This window comes from Oncorhynchus mykiss, chromosome 13, assembly GCF_057628025.1.
Source record: "Oncorhynchus mykiss isolate SJ-2025 chromosome 13, ASM5762802v1, whole genome shotgun sequence".
Classification (NCBI taxonomy): Eukaryota; Metazoa; Chordata; class Actinopteri; order Salmoniformes; family Salmonidae; genus Oncorhynchus; species Oncorhynchus mykiss.
The window spans coordinates 2986272-3008090 of NC_143034.1; the positions used below are offsets into that span (position 1 = coordinate 2986272).

General features: G+C 43.2%; 1 protein-coding gene across 2 annotated transcripts; it reads right to left on the reverse strand.

Annotated features, from left to right (window-relative positions):
- Window positions 1-8: 8 nt before the first annotated feature.
- Window positions 9-20793, reverse strand: LOC110487179 (uncharacterized). 2 transcript variants are annotated; one of them, XM_090194681.1, is made up of 4 exons: window positions 17127-20793; window positions 16564-16655; window positions 13368-13545; window positions 9-1517 (listed from the first exon to the last, which is right to left on the reverse strand). In XM_090194681.1, the coding sequence occupies exons 1-4, from the start codon at window positions 17443-17445 to the stop codon at window positions 490-492; spliced, it is 1617 nt and encodes a 538-aa protein (XP_090050807.1). In that variant the 5' UTR covers window positions 17446-20793; the 3' UTR covers window positions 9-489. The 2 variants fall into 2 exon arrangements, with proteins under 2 accessions (XP_090050807.1, XP_090050806.1); XM_090194680.1 differs by having other exon boundaries at window positions 17118-20793.
- Between the last annotated feature and the right edge of the window lie 1026 nt (window positions 20794-21819).

Genomic DNA, 21819 nt, shown 5'->3' on the forward strand with positions numbered 1-21819 from the left:
CATCGATCTTGGCTTCATAATAAAGTTTATTATTTTTGTGTTGAGTTTGGTCACATCATTTCTCAATTTGCAGTAAGTCAGCCAGCCAGGTGTGTAGCCTGACTTATTAGCCACTCCTTTTGCCCCAACTCTTTCAACCATACAGTTTTTAAATTCCTCATCAATCCATGGAGCCTTAACAGTTCTAACAGTAAGTTTCTTTATAGGTACATGTTTATCAATAATTGGAAGAAGCCATTTCACATGGTAAAAGCAGGTCAACACATTATCAGTCAACAATATAAGACAATGGGAGCACTGTGTATGTTCTCTGATGAATGTTAAGTCAATGTGATGTGAAATATCAATATACACGCTAAGAGAAGTAATTTCTCTCTCCTGTGTGGATTCTCTAATGACATTTAAGTGTAATATGTTATGAGTAATATGTTTTCCCACAGTCTGAGCTTTTGTAAGCCTTCTCCTCTGTGTGCAGTCTCATGTGTTCTTTCATGCTTTCTCAATGGGCAAAAGCTTTGCACCCTGTGAGGAGTGGTTAGGCTTCTCCCCTGTGTGTATTCTCTCATGTTTCTTCAGATCACCTGACCGGCTGAAACACTTTCCACACAGGGAGCAGTGGTAAGGCTTCTCCCCTGTGTGAATTTTCTGGTGAGCTTTCAGGTGTCCTTTCAGTTTAAAACTCTTTCCACACTGTGAGCAGTGGTAAGGCTTCTCCCCTGTGTGTGTTCTCTCATGTTGTTTCAGATCCCATAATAAGTTACAACCCTTTCCACATTGGGAACAGTGGTAAAGCTTCTCCCCTGTGTGTAATCTCTCATGTTTTTTCAGATCCCCTGACCAGTTGAAACGCTTTCCACACTGGGAGCAGTGGTAAGGCTTCTCCCCTGTGTGTATTCTCTCGTGTTGTTTCATGGCTCCTAACTGGTTAAAACACTTGCCACACTGGGAGCACTGGTAAGGCTTCTCCCCTGTGTGTATTATCTCATGAACTTTCAGGTTCCTTAACCGGCTAAAACTCTTTCCACACTGGGAGCAGTGGTAAGGTTTCTCCCCTGTGTGTATTCTCTCATGGGCTTTCATGTGTCCTTTCTGGTTAAAACTCTTTCCACACTGCGAGCAGTGGTAAGGCTTCTCCCCTGTGTGTGTTCTCTCATGTTGTTTCAGCTCCCATAGGAGGTTACAACCCTTTCCACATTGGGAACAGTGGTAAGGCTTCTGCCCTGTGTGTAATCTCTCATGTCGTTTCAGAGACCCTAACAGGTTAAAACACTTTCCACACTGGAAGCAGTGGTGAGGCTTCTCCCCTGTGTGTATTCTCTCGTGTTTGTTAAGGGTTCCTTTATGGCCAAAACTTTTTCCACACTGGGAGCAGTGGAAAGGCTTCTCCCCTGTGTGTATTCTCTCATGTTGTTTCAGCTCCCACAAGAGGTTACAACCCTTTCCACAGTGGGAACACAAGTGTCGTCTTGTTGGTTTGGACGTCCCTGGCTCTGGTTCCTCTGAGTCTGGTCTATCTCCTGCCAAAGAGAGTGTTTTTTAAAATAGAGACCTGAATGAAACCGCCACATGATAAAACAACCTTGCTACGAGGGTAAATCCTAATCAGATCCCTCCATAACCTGAGGCCAGTTTTAACAATCTTGGTGTGATTTAAAAAAAATATTGTAGAGTTTCCTGGTAATTACTGATGTTTACAAGACTTATTTATTCATCCTGTTTTATAAGTCAGAACACAAAAAAATGAAACAGTTCTAGAACACTCAAGACACAGACGTCGCTGGATTCCAATCGAGCAGGTGGTTCTAAATATATAACTTTCATAGCTGTATGATACAGAATGCGACCTACAGTCGTGGCCAAAAGTTTTGAGAATGACACAAATATTACATTTACAATACGTTTTTCTGCTTCTGTGTCTTTAGATATTTTTGTTAGATGTTACTATGTAATGCTGAAGTATAATTACAAGCATTTCATAAGTGTCACAGGCTTTTATTGACAATGACATGAAGTTGATGCAATGAGTCAATATTTGCAGTGTTGACCCTTCTTTTTCTCTACAATCTGCCCTGGCATGCTGTCAATTAACTTCTGGGCCACATCCTGACTAATGGCAGCCCATTCTTGCATAATCAATGCTTGGAGTTTGTCAGAATTTGTGGGTTTTTGTTTGTCCACCTGCCTCTTGAGGATTGACCACAAGTTCTCAATGGGATTAAGGTCTGGGGAGATTCCTGGCCATGGACCCAAAATATTGATGTTTTGTTCCCTGAGCCACTTAGTTATCACTTTTGCCTTATGGCAAGGTGCTCCATCATGCTGTAAAAGGCATTGTTCGTCACCAAACTGTTCCTGGATAGTTGGGAGAAGTTGCTCTCGGAGGATGTGTTGGTACCATTCTTTATTCATGGCTGTGTTCTTAGGCAACATTGTGAGTGAGCCCACTCCATTGGCTGAGAAGCAGCCTCACACATGAATGGTCTCAGGATGCTTTACTGTTGGCATTACACAGGACTGATGGTAGCGCTCACCTTGTCTTCTCCGGACAAGCTTTTATCAGGACGCCCCAAACAATCAGAAAGGGGATCATCAGAGAAAATGACGTTGCCCCAGTCCTCAGCAGTCCAATCTCTGTACCTTTTGCAGAATATCAGTCTCCCTGATATTTTTCCTGGAGAGAGGTGGCTTATTTGCTGCCCTTCTTGACACCACGCCATCCTCCAAAAGTCTTCGCCTCACTGTGCGTGTAGGTAGATGCACTCACACCTGCCTGCTGCCATTCCTGAGCAAGCTCTGTACTGGTGGTGCCCCGATCCCGCAGCTGAATCAACTTTAGGAGACGGTCCTGGCGCTTGCTGGACTTTCTTGGGTGCCCTGAAGCATTCTTCACAACAATTTAACCGCTCTCCTTGAAGTCCTTGATGATCCGATAAATGGTTGATTTAGGTGCAATCTTACTGGCAGCAATATCCTTGCCTGTGAAGCCCTTTTTGTGCAAAGAAACGATGATGGCACGTGTTTCCTTGCAGGTAACCATGGGTGACAGAGGAAGAACAATGATTCCAAGCCCCACCCTCCTTTTGAAGCTTCCAGTTTTTTTTTGGGGGGGGGGGGGGGGGGGGGGGATCAGTTAATTTGCATGGCAAAGAGGGACTTGGCAATTAATTACAATTCATCTGAACACTCTTCATAACATTCTGGAGTATATGCAAATTGCCATCATACAAACTGAGGCAGCAGACTTTTCGTAAAAATGTATACTTGTGTCTCAACTTTTGCCCAGGAGTGAACACACATCCTTTCAAGACACAGACATCACTGGATTCCAATCAGCAGGTGGTTCTAAATATATAACATTCATAGCTGTATGATACAGAATGTGACCTACACACTTCCTTAAACATAAAATAACTAAAGAAGTCATTTTGTGTGGAAGTCCAAAACCTGTTTTTACGTCGAAGACACAAAGCACATCAGTAACATCTCCCCGTTGTTGAAAGGGTTCGACACATTGCTGTTTAATTGGACCATTTTCTTATTTAGACATTCACAGATTTTCAACATTTTGATTATCGCTGATGTCATATTTTGGGTAAATGTTCCTAAAACTGATAGTAACAACAAAAAACAAAAATATAAACGCAACATGTAAAGTGTTGGATGTTTCATGAGCATCACTGTTAGTCAACATTTATTCTTTGCCAAGATAATCCATCCACCTGACAGGTGTGGCATATCAAGAAGCTGATTGAACAGCTTGGTTATTACACAGGTCCACCTTGTGCTGTGGATAATAAAAGGCCACTCTAAAATGTGCAGTTTTGTCACACAACACAATGCCGCAGATTGTCTCGAGTTTTGAGGGAGCGTGCAATTGGCAATGCTGACTGCAGGAATATCCACTGGAGCTGTTACCAGATAACTGAATGTTAAATTCTCTTCCAGAAGCCTCCTCCAACGTCGTTTTAGAGAATTTGGCAGTACATCCAACGGCCTCACAACCACAGACCATCCTAGGATATATGGTATATTCTAGAATTCATCCATGATGTCATAATGACATATAACGACGCCAGCCCAGGACCTCCACATCGTCTGAGACCAGCCACCAGAGTTGTATTTCTCTTTGTAATGAAGCCCTTTTGTGGGGAAAAACTAATTCTGATTGTCTGGGCCTGGCCACGCAATGGGTGGGCGTATGCCCTCGAGAGCCCACCAATGGCTGCTCGCCCAGTCATGTAAAGTCCATAGATTAGGGCCTAATTTATTTATTTACTTACAATGACTGACTTATATGAACTGTAAATCCATGAAATTGTTGTTTATATTTTGGTTCAGTATACACACACACACACACCCACAGACACACACACACAGACACACACACAGACACACACACAGACACACACACACAGACACACACACAGACACACAGACACACACACAGTGCATTCGTTAAGTATTCAGACCCCTTCACCTTTTCCAAAATTAGTTACATTTCAGCATTATTCTGAAATTGATGAAATAGTTTCCCCCCTCGTCAATCTAAACTCAGCAAAAAAAAGAAGAAACGTCCTCTCACTGTCAACTGCGTTTATTTTCAGCAAACTTAACATGTGTAAATATTTGTTGGAACATAACAAGATTCAACAAAGTTCCACAGACATGTGACTAACTGAAATGGACTAATGTGTCCCTGAACAACTGGGGGGGGGGGATCAAAATCAAAAGTAACAGTCAGTATCTGGTGTGGCCACCAGCTGCATTAAGTACTGCAGCGCATCTCCTCATGGACTGCACCGGATTTGACAGTCCTTGCTGTGAGATGTTACCCCACTCTTCCACCAAGGCACCTGCAAGTTCCCGGACATTTCTGGGGGGAATGGCCCTAGCCCTCACCCTCCGATCCAAAAGGTCCCAGACGTGCTCAATGGGATTGAGATCCGTGCTCTTCGCTGGCCATGGCAGAACACTGACATTCTGGTCTTGCAGGAAATCACACACAGAACGAGCAGTATGGCTGGTGGCATCGTCATGCTGGAGGGTCATGTCAGGATGAGCCTGCAGGAAGGGTACCACATGAGGGAGGAGGATGTCTTCCCTGTAACACACAGCGTTGAGATTGCCTGCAATGACAACAAGCGCAGTCTGATGATGCTGTGACACACCTCCCCAGACCAGGACGGACCCTCCACCTCCAAATCGATCCCGCTCCAGAGTACAGGCCTCTGTGTAATGCTCATTCCTTCGACGATAAACGCAAATCCGACCATCACCCCTGGAGACAAAACCGCGACTTGTCAGTGAAGAGCTTCCTTCGACGATAAACGCAAATCCGACCATCACCCCTGGAGACAAAACCGCGACTTGTCAGTGAAGAGCACTTTTTGCCAGTCCTGTCTGGTCCAGTGATGGTGGGTTTGTGCCCAGAGGCGACGTTGTTGTCAGTGATGTTTGTTGAGGACCTACCTTTAAACAGCCCTACAAGCCCTCAATCCAGCCTCTCTCAGCCTATTGCGGACAGTCTGAGCACTGATGGAGGGATTGTGCGTTCCTGGTGTAACTCGGGCAGTTGTTGTTACCATCCTGTTCCTGTCCCGCAGGTGTGATGTTCGGATGTACCGATCCTGTAGAGGTGTTGTTACACGTGGTCTGCCACTGCGAGGACGATAAGCTGTCCGTCCTGTCCCTCTGTAGCGCTGTCTTAGGCATCTCACAGTACGGACATTGCAATTTATTGCCCTGGCCACATCTGCAGTCCTCATGCCTCCTTGCAGCATGCCTAAGGCACTTTCACGCAGATGAGCAGGGACCCTGGGACGTCTTTCTTTTGGTGTTTTTCCAGAATCAGTAGAAAGGCCTTAATTGCCGTCTGTAAGCTGTGGGTCTTAAAACCTGTTGAATCTAGAGGGCACTATTTTCCTTTTTTGAAAAATAACGTTCCCAAAGTAAACAGGCTATTTTGTCAGGACAAGATGCTAAAATATGCATATAATTGACAGCTTAGGATAGAAAACACTCTAAAGTTTACAAAACTGTAAAAAAATATTGTCTGTGAGTATAACAGAACTGATATTGCAGGCGAAAGCCTGAGAGAAATCCAATCAGGAAGGGACTCTTATTTAGAAAGCTCTGCGTTCCTATGTGTCCCTATTGAGCAGTGAATGAGATATCAACCAGATTTCTTTTTCTATGGCTTCCCTAATGTGTCTAGTGTCACAATACATAGTTTCAGGCTTTTATTTAGAAAAATGAGCCTGAACGACAACATTGCGTCAGTGGTCAGCTGGAGGCTCTCAGTGTTTGGAGCGTAAAAGACAAATGCGGCAATTGTTTCTCTCTTTCCTACTAAGAAGCCACCAGTCCCAGTTGGTATATTTTCAAATAGATATTTGAAAAACACCTTGAGGATTGATTATAAACAACGTTTGCCATGTTTCTGTCCATATTATGGAGCTAATTTGGAATATTTTTCAGCGTTGTCGTGACCGCAATTTCCGGTCGTTTTCTCACCCAAACGTGAAGAACTAACGGAACTATTTTTGGCTACAAAAATAATTTTTCTGGAAAAATGGAATATTTGCTATCTAACTGGGAGTCTCGTGAGTGAAAACATCGGAAGCTCATCAAAGGTAAACGATTTAATTTGATTGCTTTTCTGATTTTCGTGACCAGGTTGCCTGCTGCTAGCTGGACATAATGCTATGCTAGGCTATCGATAAACTTACACAAATGCTTGTCTTGCTTTGGCTGTAAAGCATATTTTCAAAATCTGAGATGACAGGGTGATTAACAAAAGGCTAAGCTGTGTTTGAATATATTTCACTTGTGATTTCATGAATGTGAATATTTTCTAGTAAGATTTATTTTATTTATAGTTTTTTTGTCCGTTGCGTTATGCTACTTAGTGTCAGTTGATGACAATTCTCCCGGGTCCGGGATGGGTAGATCCAAGAGGTTCGACCATTCCACAGGTGCGTGTTCATTAATTGTTTATGGTTCATTGAACAAGTATGGGAAACAGTTTTTAAACCCTTTGCAATGAAGATCTGTGATGTTATTTGGATTTTTTTTAACGAATAATCTTTGAAAGACAGGGTCCTGAAAAAGATCCGTACATTTTTTTTTGCTGAGTTTATTTTGTATATGTTTTATGTTGAAAAGTGTTTTTTTATTCTCAGACATAAATAAACAACTCCAGGTGAAAGACAAAGGCCATAGCTGTAATAAAATAACAAATTAACTGGCAAAGCAGCAGAGCGAGGCCCGCATCCAGCAACGTCACGAGACACGTTTTTGCAGCTGTTTCAGTACAGCACTACAGGGAGAGAGAGGGGGAGAGGGAAAAAAATCCACTGGACTAGTTTCAATGTATGGAATCACTTAGGAGTTCCTGGATGTTGGGTAAACTTCTCCTTTAAAGCATCAGACTCCATAGTAATTAAGACTCCATAATGTTTCATCATTAGATGCTACAGTCCTCCTTTAAGACCCCATAATGTTTCATCGTTAGATGCTACAGTCCTCCTTTAAGACTCCATAATGTTCATCATTAGATGCTTTCAGACTCCATAATGTTTCATCATTAGATGCTACAGTCCTCCTTTAAGACTCCATAATGTTTCATCATTAGATGATACAGTCCTCCTTTTAGACTCCATAATGTTTCATCATTAGATGTTACAGTCCTCCTTTAAGACCCCATAATGTTTCATCATTAGATGCTACAGTCCTCCTTTAAGACTCCATAATGTTTCATCATTAGATGCTACAGTCCTCCTTTAAGACTCCATAATGTTTCATAATTAGATGCTACAGTCCTCCTTGAAAACTCCATAATGCTTAATCATTAGATGCTACAGTCCTCCTTTAAGACTCCATAATGCTTAATCATTAGATGCTACAGTCCTCCTTGAAAACTCCATAATGCTTAATCATTAGATGCTACAGTCCTCCTTGAAAACTCCATAATGCTTAATCATTAGATGCTACAGTCCTCCTTGAAAACTCCATAATGCTTCATCATTAGATGCTACAGTCCTCCTTTAAGACTCCATAATGTTTCATCATTAGATGCTACAGTCCTCCTTTAAGTCTCCATAATGTTTCATCATTAGATGCTACAGTCCTCCTTTAAGACTCCATAATGTTTCATCATTAGGTGCTACAGTCCTCCTTTAAGACTCCATAATGTTCATCATTAGATGCTTTCAGACTCCATAATGTTTCATCATTAGATGCTACAGTCCTCCTTTAAGACTCCATAATGTTTCATCATTAGATGCTACAGTCCTCCTTTAAGTCTCCATAATGTTTCATCATTAGATGCTACAGTCCTCCTTTAAGACTCCATAATGTTTCATCATTAGGTGCTACAGTCCTCCTTTAAGACTCCATAATGTTCATCATTAGATGCTTTCAGACTCCATAATGTTTCATCATTAGATGCTACAGTCCTCCTTTAAGACTCCATAATGTTTCATCATTAGATGCTACAGTCCTCCTTTAAGACTCCATAATGTTTCATCATTAGATGTTACAGTCCTCCTTTAAGACTCCATAATGTTTCATCATTAGATGCTACAGTCCTCCTTTTAGACTCCATAATGTTTCATCATTAGATGCTACAGTCCTCCTTTAAGACTCCATAATGTTTCATCATTAGATGCTACAGTCCTCCTTTAAGACTCCATAATGTTTCATCATTAGATGCTACAGTCCTCCTTTAAGACTCCATAATGTTTCATCATTTGATGATACAGTCCTCCTTTTAGACTCCATAATGTTTCATCATTAGATGTTACAGTCCTCCTTTAAGACTCCATAATGTTTCATCATTAGATGCTACAGTCCTCCTTTAAGAATCCATAATGTTTCATCATTAGATGCTACAGTCCTCCTTTAAGACTCCATAATGTTTCATCATTAGATGATACAGTCCTCCTTTAAGACTCCATAATGTTTCATCATTAGATGCTACAGTCCTCCTTTAAGACTCCATAATGTTTCATCATTAGATGCTACAGTCCTCCTTTAAGACTCCATAATGTTTCATCATTAGATGCTACAGTCCTCCTTTCAGACTCCATAATGTTTCATCATTAGATGCTACAGTCCTCCTTTAAGACTCCATAATGTTCATCATTAGATGCTTTCAGACTCCATAATGTTTCATCATTAGATGCTACAGTCCTCCTTTAAGACTCCATAATGTTCATCATTAGATGCTTTAAGACTCCATAATGTTTCATCATTAGATGCTACAGTCCTCCTTTAAGACTCCATAATGTTTCATCATTAGATGATACAGTCCTCCTTTTAGACTCCATAATGTTTCATCATTAGATGTTACAGTCCTCCTTTAAGACTCCATAATGTTTCATCATTAGATGCTACAGTCCTCCTTTAAGAATCCATAATGTTTCATCATTAGATGCTACAGTCCTCCTTTAAGACTCCATAATGTTTCATCATTAGATGCTACAGTCCTCCTTTAAGACTCCATAATGTTTCATCATTAGATGATACAGTCCTCCTTTAAGACTCCATAATGTTTCATCATTAGATGCTACAGTCCTCCTTTAAGACTCCATAATGTTTCATCATTAGATGGTACAGTCCTCCTTTAAGACTCCATCATGTTTAGAATGTGTGTGGAAGCGCTACTCTATCTATTCTACTCTCATCCTTTCGGTTTTAATAATATTTATTAATAATAATGTTATGATATGTAATAACTAACTTTAATAACTAGGGTTAATACCTGCCTGGCGCCCCAACAACGTCTTCATATTTACCCCCCTCTAACAATACCACTACAGAATTAGCGTAGTAGGCCATGTAACTTAAGGTAATCTGAAATATTTAGGACTAACTTATTCCTTGCCACCCATTCTGAAACTAACTGCAGCTCTATGTTAAGTGTTGCACTCATTTCAGTCGCTGTAGTAGCTGACGTGTACAGTGTTGAGTCATCCGCATACATAGACTCACTGGCTTTACTCAAATGTCACTGGCATGTTGTTGGTAAAGATTGAAAAAAGAAGGTGCCAAAGAGCTGCCCTGGGGAATTCCTGATTCTGCCTTGATTTTGTTGTACAGGCTTCCATTAAAGAACACTGTGTTCTGTCAGACAGGTAGCTCTGGGGCGGCAGGTAGCCTAGTGGTTAGAGCGGTAGGCCAGTAACCGAGAGATTGCTGGATCGAATCCCCGAGTTGACAAGGTAAAACTCTGTCGTTCTGCCCCTGAACAAGGCAGTCCTAGACCGTCATTGAAAAAAATAATTTGCTCTTAACTGACCTGCCTACTTAAATAAAGGTTACATTTAAAAAAATAACTCTTTATCCACAATACAGCAGGGGGTGTAAAGCCGTACGTTTTTGTCAGCAACAGACTACGATCAATAATGTCAAAAGCAGCACTGAGTCAAACAAAACAGCCCCAACAATATTTTTATCATCAATTTCTCTCAGCCAATCAGTCATTTGCAAGTGCTGTGCTTGTTGAATGTGCTTCCCTATAAGCTGAAAGTCTATATTTGTTTACTGTAAAATAGCATTGTATCTGGACAAACTATTTTTTCCAAAAATGTTAGGGTTGGTAACAGGCTGATTGGTCGGCATGTTAGGGTTGGTAACAGGCTGATTGGTCGGCATGTTAGGGTTGGTAACAGGCTGATTGGTCAGCATGTTAGGGTTGGTAACAGGCTGATTGGTCAGCATGTTAGGGTGGGTAACAGGCTGATTGGTCAGCATGTTAGGGTGGGTAACAGGCTGATTGGTCAGCATGTTAGGGTGGGTAACAGGCTGATTGGTCAGCATGTTAGGGTGGGTAACAGGCTGATTGGTCAGCATGTTAGGGTGGGTAACAGGCTGATTGGTCAGCATGTTAGGGTGGGTAACAGGCTGATTGGTCAGCATGTTAGGGTGGGTAACAGGCTGATTGGTCAGCATGTTAGGGTTGGTAACAGGCTGATTGGTCGGCATGTTAGGGTGGGTAACAGGCTGATTGGTCGGCATGTTAGGGTGGGTAACAGGCTGATTGGTCGGCATGTTAGGGTGGGTAACAGGCTGATTGGTTGGCATGTTAGGGTGGGTAACAGGCTGATTGGTCGGCATGTTAGGGTGGGTAACAGGCTGATTGGTCGGCATGTTAGGGTGGGTAACAGGCTGATTGGTCGGCATGTTAGGGTTGGTAACAGGCTGATTGGTCGGCATGTTAGGGTGGGTAACAGGCTGATTGGTCGGCATGTTAGGGTGGGTAACAGGCTGATTGGTCAGCATGTTAGGGTGGGTAACAGGCTGATTGGTCAGCATGTTAGGGTGGGTAACAGGCTGATTGGTCAGCATGTTAGGGTGGGTAACAGGCTGATTGGTCAGCATGTTAGGGTGGGTAACAGGCTGATTGGTCAGCATGTTAGGGTGGGTAACAGGCTGATTGGTCAGCATGTTAGGGTGGGTAACAGGCTGATTGGTCAGCATGTTAGGGTGGGTAACAGGCTGATTGGTCAGCATGTTAGGGTGGGTAACAGGCTGATTGGTCAGCATGTTAGGGTGGGTAACAGGCTGATTGGTCAGCATGTTAGGGTGGGTAACAGGCTGATTGGTCAGCATGTTAGGGTGGGTAACAGGCTGATTGGTCAGCATGTTAGGGTTGGTAACAGGCTGATTGGTCGGCATGTTAGGGTGGGTAACAGGCTGATTGGTCGGCATGTTAGGGTGGGTAACAGGCTGATTGGTCGGCATGTTAGGGTTGGTAACAGGCTGATTGGTCGGCATGTTAGGGTGGGTAACAGGCTGATTGGTCGGCATGTTAGGGTGGGTAACAGGCCGATTGGTCGGCATGTTAGGGTGGGTAACAGGCCGATTGGTCAGCATGTTAGGGTGGGTAACAGGCTGATTGGTCGGCATGTTAGGGTGGGTAACAGGCTGATTGGTCGGCATGTTAGGGTGGGTAACAGGCTGATTGGTCGGCATGTTAGGGTGGGTAACAGGCTGATTGGTCGGCATGTTAGGGTGGGTAACAGGCTGATTGGTCAGCATGTTAGGGTGGGTAACAGGCTGATTGGTCAGCTATTTAAGCCAGTAAAGGGAGCTTTACTATTCTTGGGTAGTGGAATGACTTTAGCTTCCCTCCAGGCCTGAGGGAACACACTTTCTAGTAGGCTTAAATTAAAGACAAGGAAAATAGGAATGGCAATATCGGCCGCTATTATCCTCAATTTTCCATCCGTGTTGTCAGACACCAGTGACTTGTCATTGTTGATTTTATTTGCGCAAAATTTCATTGAAGATGCTCCAAAGCTTTTTACTATCATTCTTCATGTAATTTATCTTTGTTTCATAGTGTAGTTTCTTCTTTTTATTCAGTTTAGTCACATGATTTCTCAATTTGCAATAGGTTTGCCAATCAGTTATACAGCCAAACCTATATACCATCTCTTTTGCCTCCCTCTTCATCATACCATTTTTTAAATTCCTCATCAATCCACGTGGATTTAACAGTTTTTACAGTCATTTTCTTAATAGGTACATGCTTATTAGTAACTGGGATAAGCAGTTTCAAATGTGTCAAGGGCAGTGTCTGGTTGCTCATCATTACACACCACGGACCAACAAATATTATTTACATCAATAACATAGGAATCACTACAAAAAAATGTATGACCTCTTATACACAATATTAGGCCCAGCCTTTGTAACTGTGGTTTTCCTAGACATGGCTCCTATATTGTGATCACTACATCTGGTGGATCTGGACACTGCTTTAAAACCCATTTCTGCAGCATTAGTAAAGATATGATCAAACCATGTTGATGATTTCATTCCTCTACTGTTTGTCACTACCCTGGTAGGTTGATTGATAACCTGAACAGGGTTGCCAGCACTGGTTACAGTTTGAAGCTTTCTCTTGAGTGGGCAGCCTGATCACAGCTTTCCTCCAGTATTAGTTAATTAATTAACAGTGTCTTGAGTTTGGTTTGCCTGTTCAACAGTCTTGTAAAGACAGGGGGGTTGACTGGGACAGGCAATGTAACATCCATAATGTGTTATGGAAATGTTTTTGTAAAACAAGCACCTTACATCAGATCATCTTGAAACTTTCTCTCTAAAGCTAACTTTCATCAAGGTTTTATATGGTCTACTGGTTTCTCTCTTTTCATAGGCAGAATCCTTTTTCAGTGTTATGATATTCATAACATCCATATCCACCAGTCTATCTTCCTGTCAACTAACAGAACTCTGCTGGTTGTCCTGGTAACAGATACCAGTCCACCTTCCTGTCAACTAACAGAACTCTGCTGGTTGTCCTGGTAACAGATACCGGTGGGCAGATCTATTGTATTTGTTCAAACTAAACTACTTACTTTGATGAGTCAAATCTGATCCTTTCTTCTCTTCTCCTCCTCTCACAGTTACACTCAGCCCCGTTGTTTTCCTGCAGTCCACCAGCAGCACAGACAACCTCTTCATACCCAGCAGTAAGGTGCTACCGGGAGAGGCACGCCACGGGGACTCCGGGAGGGAGGGAGGGCTAGCGTTGTCCTGGTAACCATAAAGAGGGGACACAGACACATATCATTATGGATGCTGATGTCACTGTTGTCATAAAGTGACTACAAGAAATCCAGCCCGATAGAGCAAGCTGTATGCTAGACCAGACCAAGCTGGTCTATCGACGTCACCGCACGAAGAGGCAAAAACAGACTTACCCCCCCCCCCCAAGGCTAACTTTCTAGCCCCTGCTATCTGCTTGCTTGCTAACCCGGTCTGCTAACTGCTAAACTGCCGGGCCCTGGTATGCTAACTGCTAGCTTGCCTGCCCGGTCTGCTAACTGCTAGCCCTTGCTAAATGCTTGCTTGCTAAGCAGGTCTGCTAACTGCTAGCTTGCCAGCCCGGTCTGCTAACTGCTAGCCCTTGCTAACTGCTTGCTTGCTAAGCAGGTCTGCTAACTGCTAGCTTGCCTGCCCGGTCTGCTAACTGCTAGCCCTTGCTAACTGCTTGCTTGCTAACCAGGTCTGCTAACTGCTAGCTTGCCTGCCCAGCCTGCTAACTGCTAGCTTGCCCTGGTCTACTAGCTGCTAGCTTGTTTAGCTCCGGCCTACTAGCTGTTAGCTTGTTAGCCTGCTAACTGTCTGAATCGCCGTGTCCCCAGCCAGCCCAACCACTCACTGGACCCATATGTTCACTTGGCTACGCATGCCTCTCTCTAAAATCAATATGCCTCGTCCATTACTGTCCTGGTTAGTGATTACTGTCTTATTTCACTGTAGAGCCTCTAGCCCTGCTCAATATGCCTTAACCAACCATGTTGTTCCACCTCCTACATATGAGATCACATCACCTGGTTTAAACATCTCTAGAGACTATATCTCTCTCTTCATTACTCAATGCCTAGGTTTACCTCCAATGTACTCACATCCTACCTTACCTTTGTCTGTACACTATGCCTTGAATCTATACTATTGTGCCCAGAAACCTGCTCCTTTTAATCTCTGTTCTGAACGTGCTAGGCGGCCAGTTCGTATAGTCTTCAGCCGTACCCATATCCTACTTCTCCTCTGGTGAAGTGGAGGTTAATCCAGGTCCTGCAGTGCCTAGCTCCACTCCCACCCCCCCAGGTGCTCTCATTTGTTGACTTCTGTAAACGTAAAAGCCTTGGTTTCATGCATGTTAACATTAGAAGCCGACTCCCTAAGTTTGTTTTACTCACTGCTTTAGCACACTCTGCCAACCCAGATGTCTTAGCCGTGTCTGAATCCTGGCTTAGGAAAACCACCAAAAACCCTGAAATCTCCATCGCTAACTATAACATTTTCCGCCAAGATAGAACTGCCAAAGGGGGCGGTGTTGCAATCTAATGCAAAGATAGAAAGTAATACAGAAGTCTGCAGGCTAAGTCCTCCTACCTCCATCTGCCCCCAGCTGTGCCCTCAATACTACACTGCTCAAAAAAATAAAGGGAACACTTAAACAACACAATCACACTTCTGTGAAATCAAACTGTCCACTTAGGAAGCAACACTGATTGACAATACATTTCACATGCTGCTGTGCAAATGGACTAGACAACAGGTGGAAATTATATGCAATTAGCAAGACACCCCCAATAAAGGAGTGGTTCTGCAGGTGGTGACTAGACCTGAATCCAATTGAGCACATCTAGGACATCATGTCTCACTCCACGTTGCACCACAGACTGCCCAGGAGTTGGCGGATGCTTTAGTCCAGGTCTGGGAGGAGATCCCTCAGGAGACCATGCGCCACCTCACCAGGAGCATGCCCAGGCGTTGTAGGGAGGTCATACAGGCACGTGGAGGCCACACACACTACTGAGCCTCATTCCTGGAATGACATTGACCTCATCCCGTCAGTAGATAATGCCTGGCTATTCTTTAAAAGTGCCTTCCTCACCATCTTAGCATGCCCCTCTCAAAAAATGTTGAACTAGGAATATCCTAGTATCCTAGGAGTATCCTTGGTTCACACCAGACCTGTCTGCCCTTGACCAGCACAAAAACATCCTGTGGCGTTCTGCATTAGCATCGAATGCCCCCATCAATGCTCAACAAACTGGATGCAGTCTATCACAGTGCCATCCGTTTTGTCACCAAAGCCCCATACACTACCCACCATTGCGACCTGTACACTCGTTGGCTGGCCCTCGCTTCATACTCGTCGCCAAATCCACTGGCTACAGGTTATCTACAAGTCTCTGCTAGGTAAAGCCCTGTCTTATCTCAGCTCACTGGTCACCAGAGCAGCACCCACTCGTAGCACGCGCTCCAGCAGGTATATCTCACTGGTCACCCCCAAAGCCAATTCCTCCTTTGGCCGCCGTTCCTTCCAGTTCTCTGCTGCCCTTGACCGGAAAGAATTGCAAAAATTTCTGAAGCTGGAGACTCACATCTCCCTCACTAGCTTTAAGCACCAGCTGTCAGAGCAGTTTACAGATCACTGCACCTGTACATAGCCCATCTGTAAACAGCCCATCTATCTACCTCATCCCCATACTGTATGTATTTATCTTGCTCCTTTGCACCCCAGTATCTCTACCTGCACGTTCATCTTCTGCCGATCTACCATTCCAGTGTTTAATTGCGATATTGTAATTACTTCACCACCATGGCCTATTTATTTCCTTAACTTACCTCAATTGCACTCACTGTATATAGACTTTTTGTTTTCTTTTGTTCTACTGTATTATTGACTGTATGTTTTGTTTATTCCATGTGTAACTCTGTGTTGTTGTATGTGTCACATTGCTATGCTTTATCTTGGCCAGGTCACAGTTGCAAATGAGAACTTGTTCTCAACTGGCCTACCTGGTTAAATAAAGGTGTTCTCAACTGGCCTACCTGGTTAAATAAAGGTGAAATAAAAATAAATACATTTTTAAAAGCTGTACCAAACGGCTAGCGTTGTCCTGGTAACCATAAAGAGGGGACACAGACACATATCATTATGGATGCTAATGTCACTGTTGACATAAAGTGCTTTACAGAAACACAGCCCAGAGCACAATAGAGCAAGCTGTATGCTAGACCAGACCAAAGCTGTACCGTCTGGTGTTCAGATCTGGAGAGACTCTCCTCTGCCTCGTCAGCATGTTGTTGAAGCTCCCCAGAGGATCCACCATAGTCATGTCTCTCTCCTGTGTGAACGAGAACATCAAAAAGATGGTAAACTTATGACCATCTACTGCAATCACAGAGTCTTACAAGAGGCATGAATATGTATAAAAAAAAAGTGCCTATAATGGCCACTTTCCTCATGATTTCCTAAAATATTGTTTGTGTTGCAAATGTAAAAAGGGTCTTTCCACAAAAAGGGTGCCTTTCGCGTTTGACAATTTAAGTAGAAATTATGCACCAATGTTGAATTCTGAAAAGCCTGTTAGATGAAGTGCACTTTAAACGTGGACTACACAAATATTTCACTAAATCTAATAGAAAAGTCACAAAAATATATGTACCAATGACGGATAGCACCTTTAACAATGTATTGAGTACTGAACAACATATTCAAGTGTAGAACTTCAGTAGAATGCCCCTTTCAAACCCCACATTAGTTCAAGAAATGCATATTTTGTGCCCGTTTTTAAGTCAGTGCTCACTGGTCTTACTCGAATCTTCAGCCTCATCCTTTTTCACTCCCAAAACGTCTTCCTCCTCCACTTTAATTGAGATAGCCTCCTCTTCCTCTTTTACTCCAAACGGTTCTTCCTCTTCTTTCAAAATTACGGCATCTTCCTCCTTTTTGATTCTGAAAGCTTCTACCACCTCCTCGTCTTCCACAACCTCTGTCCCATATTCCTCTTTCACTGTAATATCATCCTCTTCTTCTTTCAACGTGATAGCCTCCTCTTCCTCCCTTTTCATCCTGAAAGCTTCTTCCTCTCCTTTCACCAGAGCTTCTTTCTCCGTCGAGATTAGTGAGCTCATGTTCCGGGCGATTAGCCTAGTGCAGTATCAATGTACCACATTAGCTAATTTAACAAGCAATCTACGTTTCAAAGAACTAGTAGATATGTACACAGAATTGTGTTTAAAACACAAAGAGCAATATACACAAGATTTGTCTTAAACGCTTCAATGTTTCGGTTTAATGTTCGCTAGCAAACCACCACGTTGGTGGAAAAAGAAGCCTTTTTGTCGTTGTTGAAGAAGCCTCCCGCCCGTCCACTAGATTGTACGTCACGCAAGAAGCATCACCTGAAATACTCATATCGCCATCTGCTGACTGGAGTGGGTAACGCAGACTGGAGAAAAATCTCAATTATAATGTTAATTCTGGCAAGCAATGTCATAAGAAGTCATTTTAGAACAATCAGATGTTATGTTTTCTCTTCCTTCTACAGCCAATACTTTAATCCAGGGCTGGCCTGCCCATCAGGCAGGATTAGGTGACAGATTGACGAGGGTGGCATATTCCTAACTAAATTGGCTCATCATCATCGGTAAGAACACATAATAACACCTCACATTATGCTGCCCAAAAATAATGAAAACTTCTCTCACCCAGTGGCATATGGGCTATTGAGGTGAGTGTTGCTGTTGCCACATGAAGCAGTGCCCGCTTTGTTTAAGGACAGATAGGAGGTGGACAGACAGGGCTCTACCTTTGTAGAGCACATGCCCCTTTGCCCTTACAGTCTCTGAAGTGCCCTTTGGGTGGTGGTATAATTTGTATTCATTTTTGGTCATAGTTATTCTTAACCCACTGCCTGCAAGTCATTGTTAAATTCACCTACCTGAATATCTTACAGGTAGACCCTCTCTCACTCACTCTCATCATGTCACAAGCTGTCAGGCTCCAAGAGGAAGGGCAATAAAAGGCCCCAGCTCACTCAACTGCCCCTCCCCTCTCCAACAGCCATCAACCTAGAACATCCTAAAGACAGAACATCTAAAAGATAATCTGGGAATTGTAAGATTAGTGGAATCTGTGTGGGTAGCTGGACAGGTAGGATGACTGACAGTGAAGGTGAACAGGTGGTCACGTGTCAGGTGACAGAGGAATGGATGAGACTGAGGCAGGAATTCCTTTAACCATAAAGTGGCATATTTACTGAGTAGTGTGGATTCATGGACGCACAGAACTTCTGGATCAGATGGAGTTAAGGAAGAGAAAGCAGCGAGATCAGGCAATGGCAATTTCCTCCTTTTATGGAGTTGAGATCTGTCGGACATTTCCACCTGACCTAATTACAGCGCCCCTGGCCCAGCTGAGTAAATGGCAATGAATTAAAGGAGTATTCCACCAACTCCATGGGCCTTTTCTACAGGAATCCTTTTTTCCCTCATGGAGCTTTTCATAAGTGAGGTGAATATTCAATGTGATGTTTGTACAGTGCATTCGGAAAGTATTCAGACCCCTTGACTTTTGCCACGTTTTGTTAAGTTACAGCCTTATTTTAAGATGGATTTTAAAAAATGACATATTCTGAACTGGTTCTCTATCAGCAATCTACACAATACCCCAATATGAGAAAGCAAAAACAGGTTTTTAGAAAATGTAGCTAATTTATTAAAAGATAAAAAGCAGAAATACCTTATTTACATAACAGTAAGTATTCCGACCCCTTGCTATGAGACTGTCAGAGCAAAAACCAAGCCATGAGGTAGAAGGAATTGTCCGTAGAACATCGAGACAGGATTATGTTGAGGCACAAATCTTGGGAAGGGTACCAAAACACTTCTGTAGCATTAAAGGACCCTAAGAACACACTGTGGCGAAGAAGGCGCAACAGAGCCTCTTCAACATCAGGAGGCAGAAGAAATGTGGCTTGTTGTCACGAATCCCGCCGAAGATGGTGCCTCTTCCTGTTCGGGCGGTGCTCGGCGGTCGTCGTCGTCTACTAGCTGCCATCGATTCCCTTTTTTTGTTTCTGTTAGTTTGGTCTGATTGGTTAAACCTGTTTTGAGTTGAGTTTGGTTTCAAATCAAATCAAATCAAATGTTGTGTCACACACATACACATGGTTAGCAGATGTTAATGCAGGTGTAGCGAAATGCTTGTGCATTTAAGGGCACTAGGCCCATCGGCTTTTGTGCGGGCTGGTTTCTCTGTTCGTTTTGTGGATGTGTTATTTTCTGTATTTCTCCGGACTGTTTGTGTCCTGTTTTTTGGGCCGGTCATTGTATGCGCCTGGTGTTTTGGCGTGACCTACTTTTCTCCGGAATAAACACAGTGTTCCTTTACCCTCTGCTCTCTGCGCCTGACTCCGCACCCACTACTCCTAGAAGTCGTAACACTTGTCACCTAAAACCCTCACACAGTTTTACACAATGCACAATGAAAGCATCCTGTCGGGCTGTATTAACGCCTGGTACGGCCGAGCCTCTTCAACATCAGGAGGCACAAGAAATTTGGCTTGTCACCTAAAACCCCCACACAGTTTTACAGATGCACAATGAAAGCATCCTGTCGGGCTGTATTACCACCTGGTACGGCAGGCAAGAAATTTGGCTTGTCACCTAAAACCCTCACACAGTTTTACAGATGCACAATGAAAGCATCCTGTCGGGCTGTATTACCACCTGGTACGGCAGGCAAGAAATTTGGCTTGTCACCTAAAACCCTCACACAGTTTTACAGATGCACAATGAAAGCATCCTGTCGGGCTGTACTACAATACAAGCCATAGAAAATTGGTTGTAATTTCAGTTTAATCCACCAGAAAAGACAGAACACATAAAACTTAAAAAATTCTGGTTATGCCTCCCGGGTGGCGCAGTGGTTAAGGGCGCTGTACTGCAGCGCCAGCTGTGCCATCAGAGTCCTGGGTTCGCGCCCAGGCTCTGTCGTAACCGGCCGCGACCGGGAGGTCCGTGGGGCGACGCACAATTGGCCTAGCGTCGCCCGGGTTAGGGAGGGCTTGGTCGGTAGGGGTCTCCTTGTCTCATCGCGCACCAGCGACTCCTGTGGCGGGCTGGGCGTAGTGTACGCTAGCCAAGGTGGCCAGGTGCACGGTGTTTCCTCCGGCGCATTGGTGCGGCTGGCTTCCGGGTTGGATGTGCGCTGTGTTAAAGAAGCAGCGGCTTGGTTGGTTGTGTATCGGAGGACGCATGACTTTCAACCTTCGTCTCTCCCGAGCCCGTACGGGAGTTGTAGCGATGAGACAAGATAGTAGCTACTACAACAATTGGATACTACGAAATTGGGGAGAAAAAGGGGTAAAATTAAAAAAAATAAAAAACAAAAAAAATTCTGGTTAAACTCAAATATACTAATTGGTAAAAAAAAATAATAATAATTGAATACGTAAATTCTATCATAAATAGGAACTGGTGGAGTTGTCACACATGCAGCTAACAAAAATATATGGAAATGTCTGCACTACCCAAAATTACAACCAACTAATTGCAGCATTACCACAAAAATGGTGTCAAGGGGAAAAAGTAAGAAACTTGTCTGCATTAAAGACCAAAATTGGTTAAAGAAAACTATGAATGACGCAAGATTCAAAACTTGGAACTTTTCAATTTGAATTATTATACAAAATTATTTCAACCAATACAATGTTCTATATATATATACAATGAACCTCTGCAGATTTAGCTGCGAAGAGACAGAATCATTAGATCATTTGTTTTAGTACTGTAATTATGTAGCTTGTTTTTGGTCACATGTCAAGGAATGACAACATTTACCTGGAGCTAACTCTGCAGACAGCACTACTGGGGGATTTGAAAAGTCATAGTCAATTGATCAATAACATAATAATACTTTTAGCAAACATGTTTATTTTTAATTTACTATCCGCAGCAACTATGAGAATATAAAGGTCAATAACTTTTGTGAAACAGCACAGTTAAAAATATATGGCAAATAGAAATCAAACGGGGTGGTCTTCAGAGATAGATGGGAGAGGTTTAGGGTAACTGAAGGATAGGACTGGATGGTCTTCAGAGATAGATGGGAGAGCTTTAGGGTAACTGGATGATCTTCAGAGATAGATGGGAGAGGTTTAGGGTAACTGAAGGATAGGACTGGATGGTCTTCAGAGATAGATGGGAGAGGTTTAGGGTAACTGAAGGATAGGACTGGATGGTCTTCAGAGATCGACGGGAGAGGTTTAGGGTAACTGAAGGATAGGACTGGATGGTCTTCAGAGATAGATGGGAGAGGTTTAGGGTAACTGAAGGATAGGACTGGATGGTCTTCAGAGATAGATGGGAGAGGTTTAGGGTAACTGAAGGATAGGACTGGATGGTCTTCAGAAATAGATGGGAGAGGTTTAGGGTAACTGAAGGATAGGACTGGATGGTCTTCAGAGATAGACGGGAGAGGTTTAGGGTAACTGAAGGATAGGA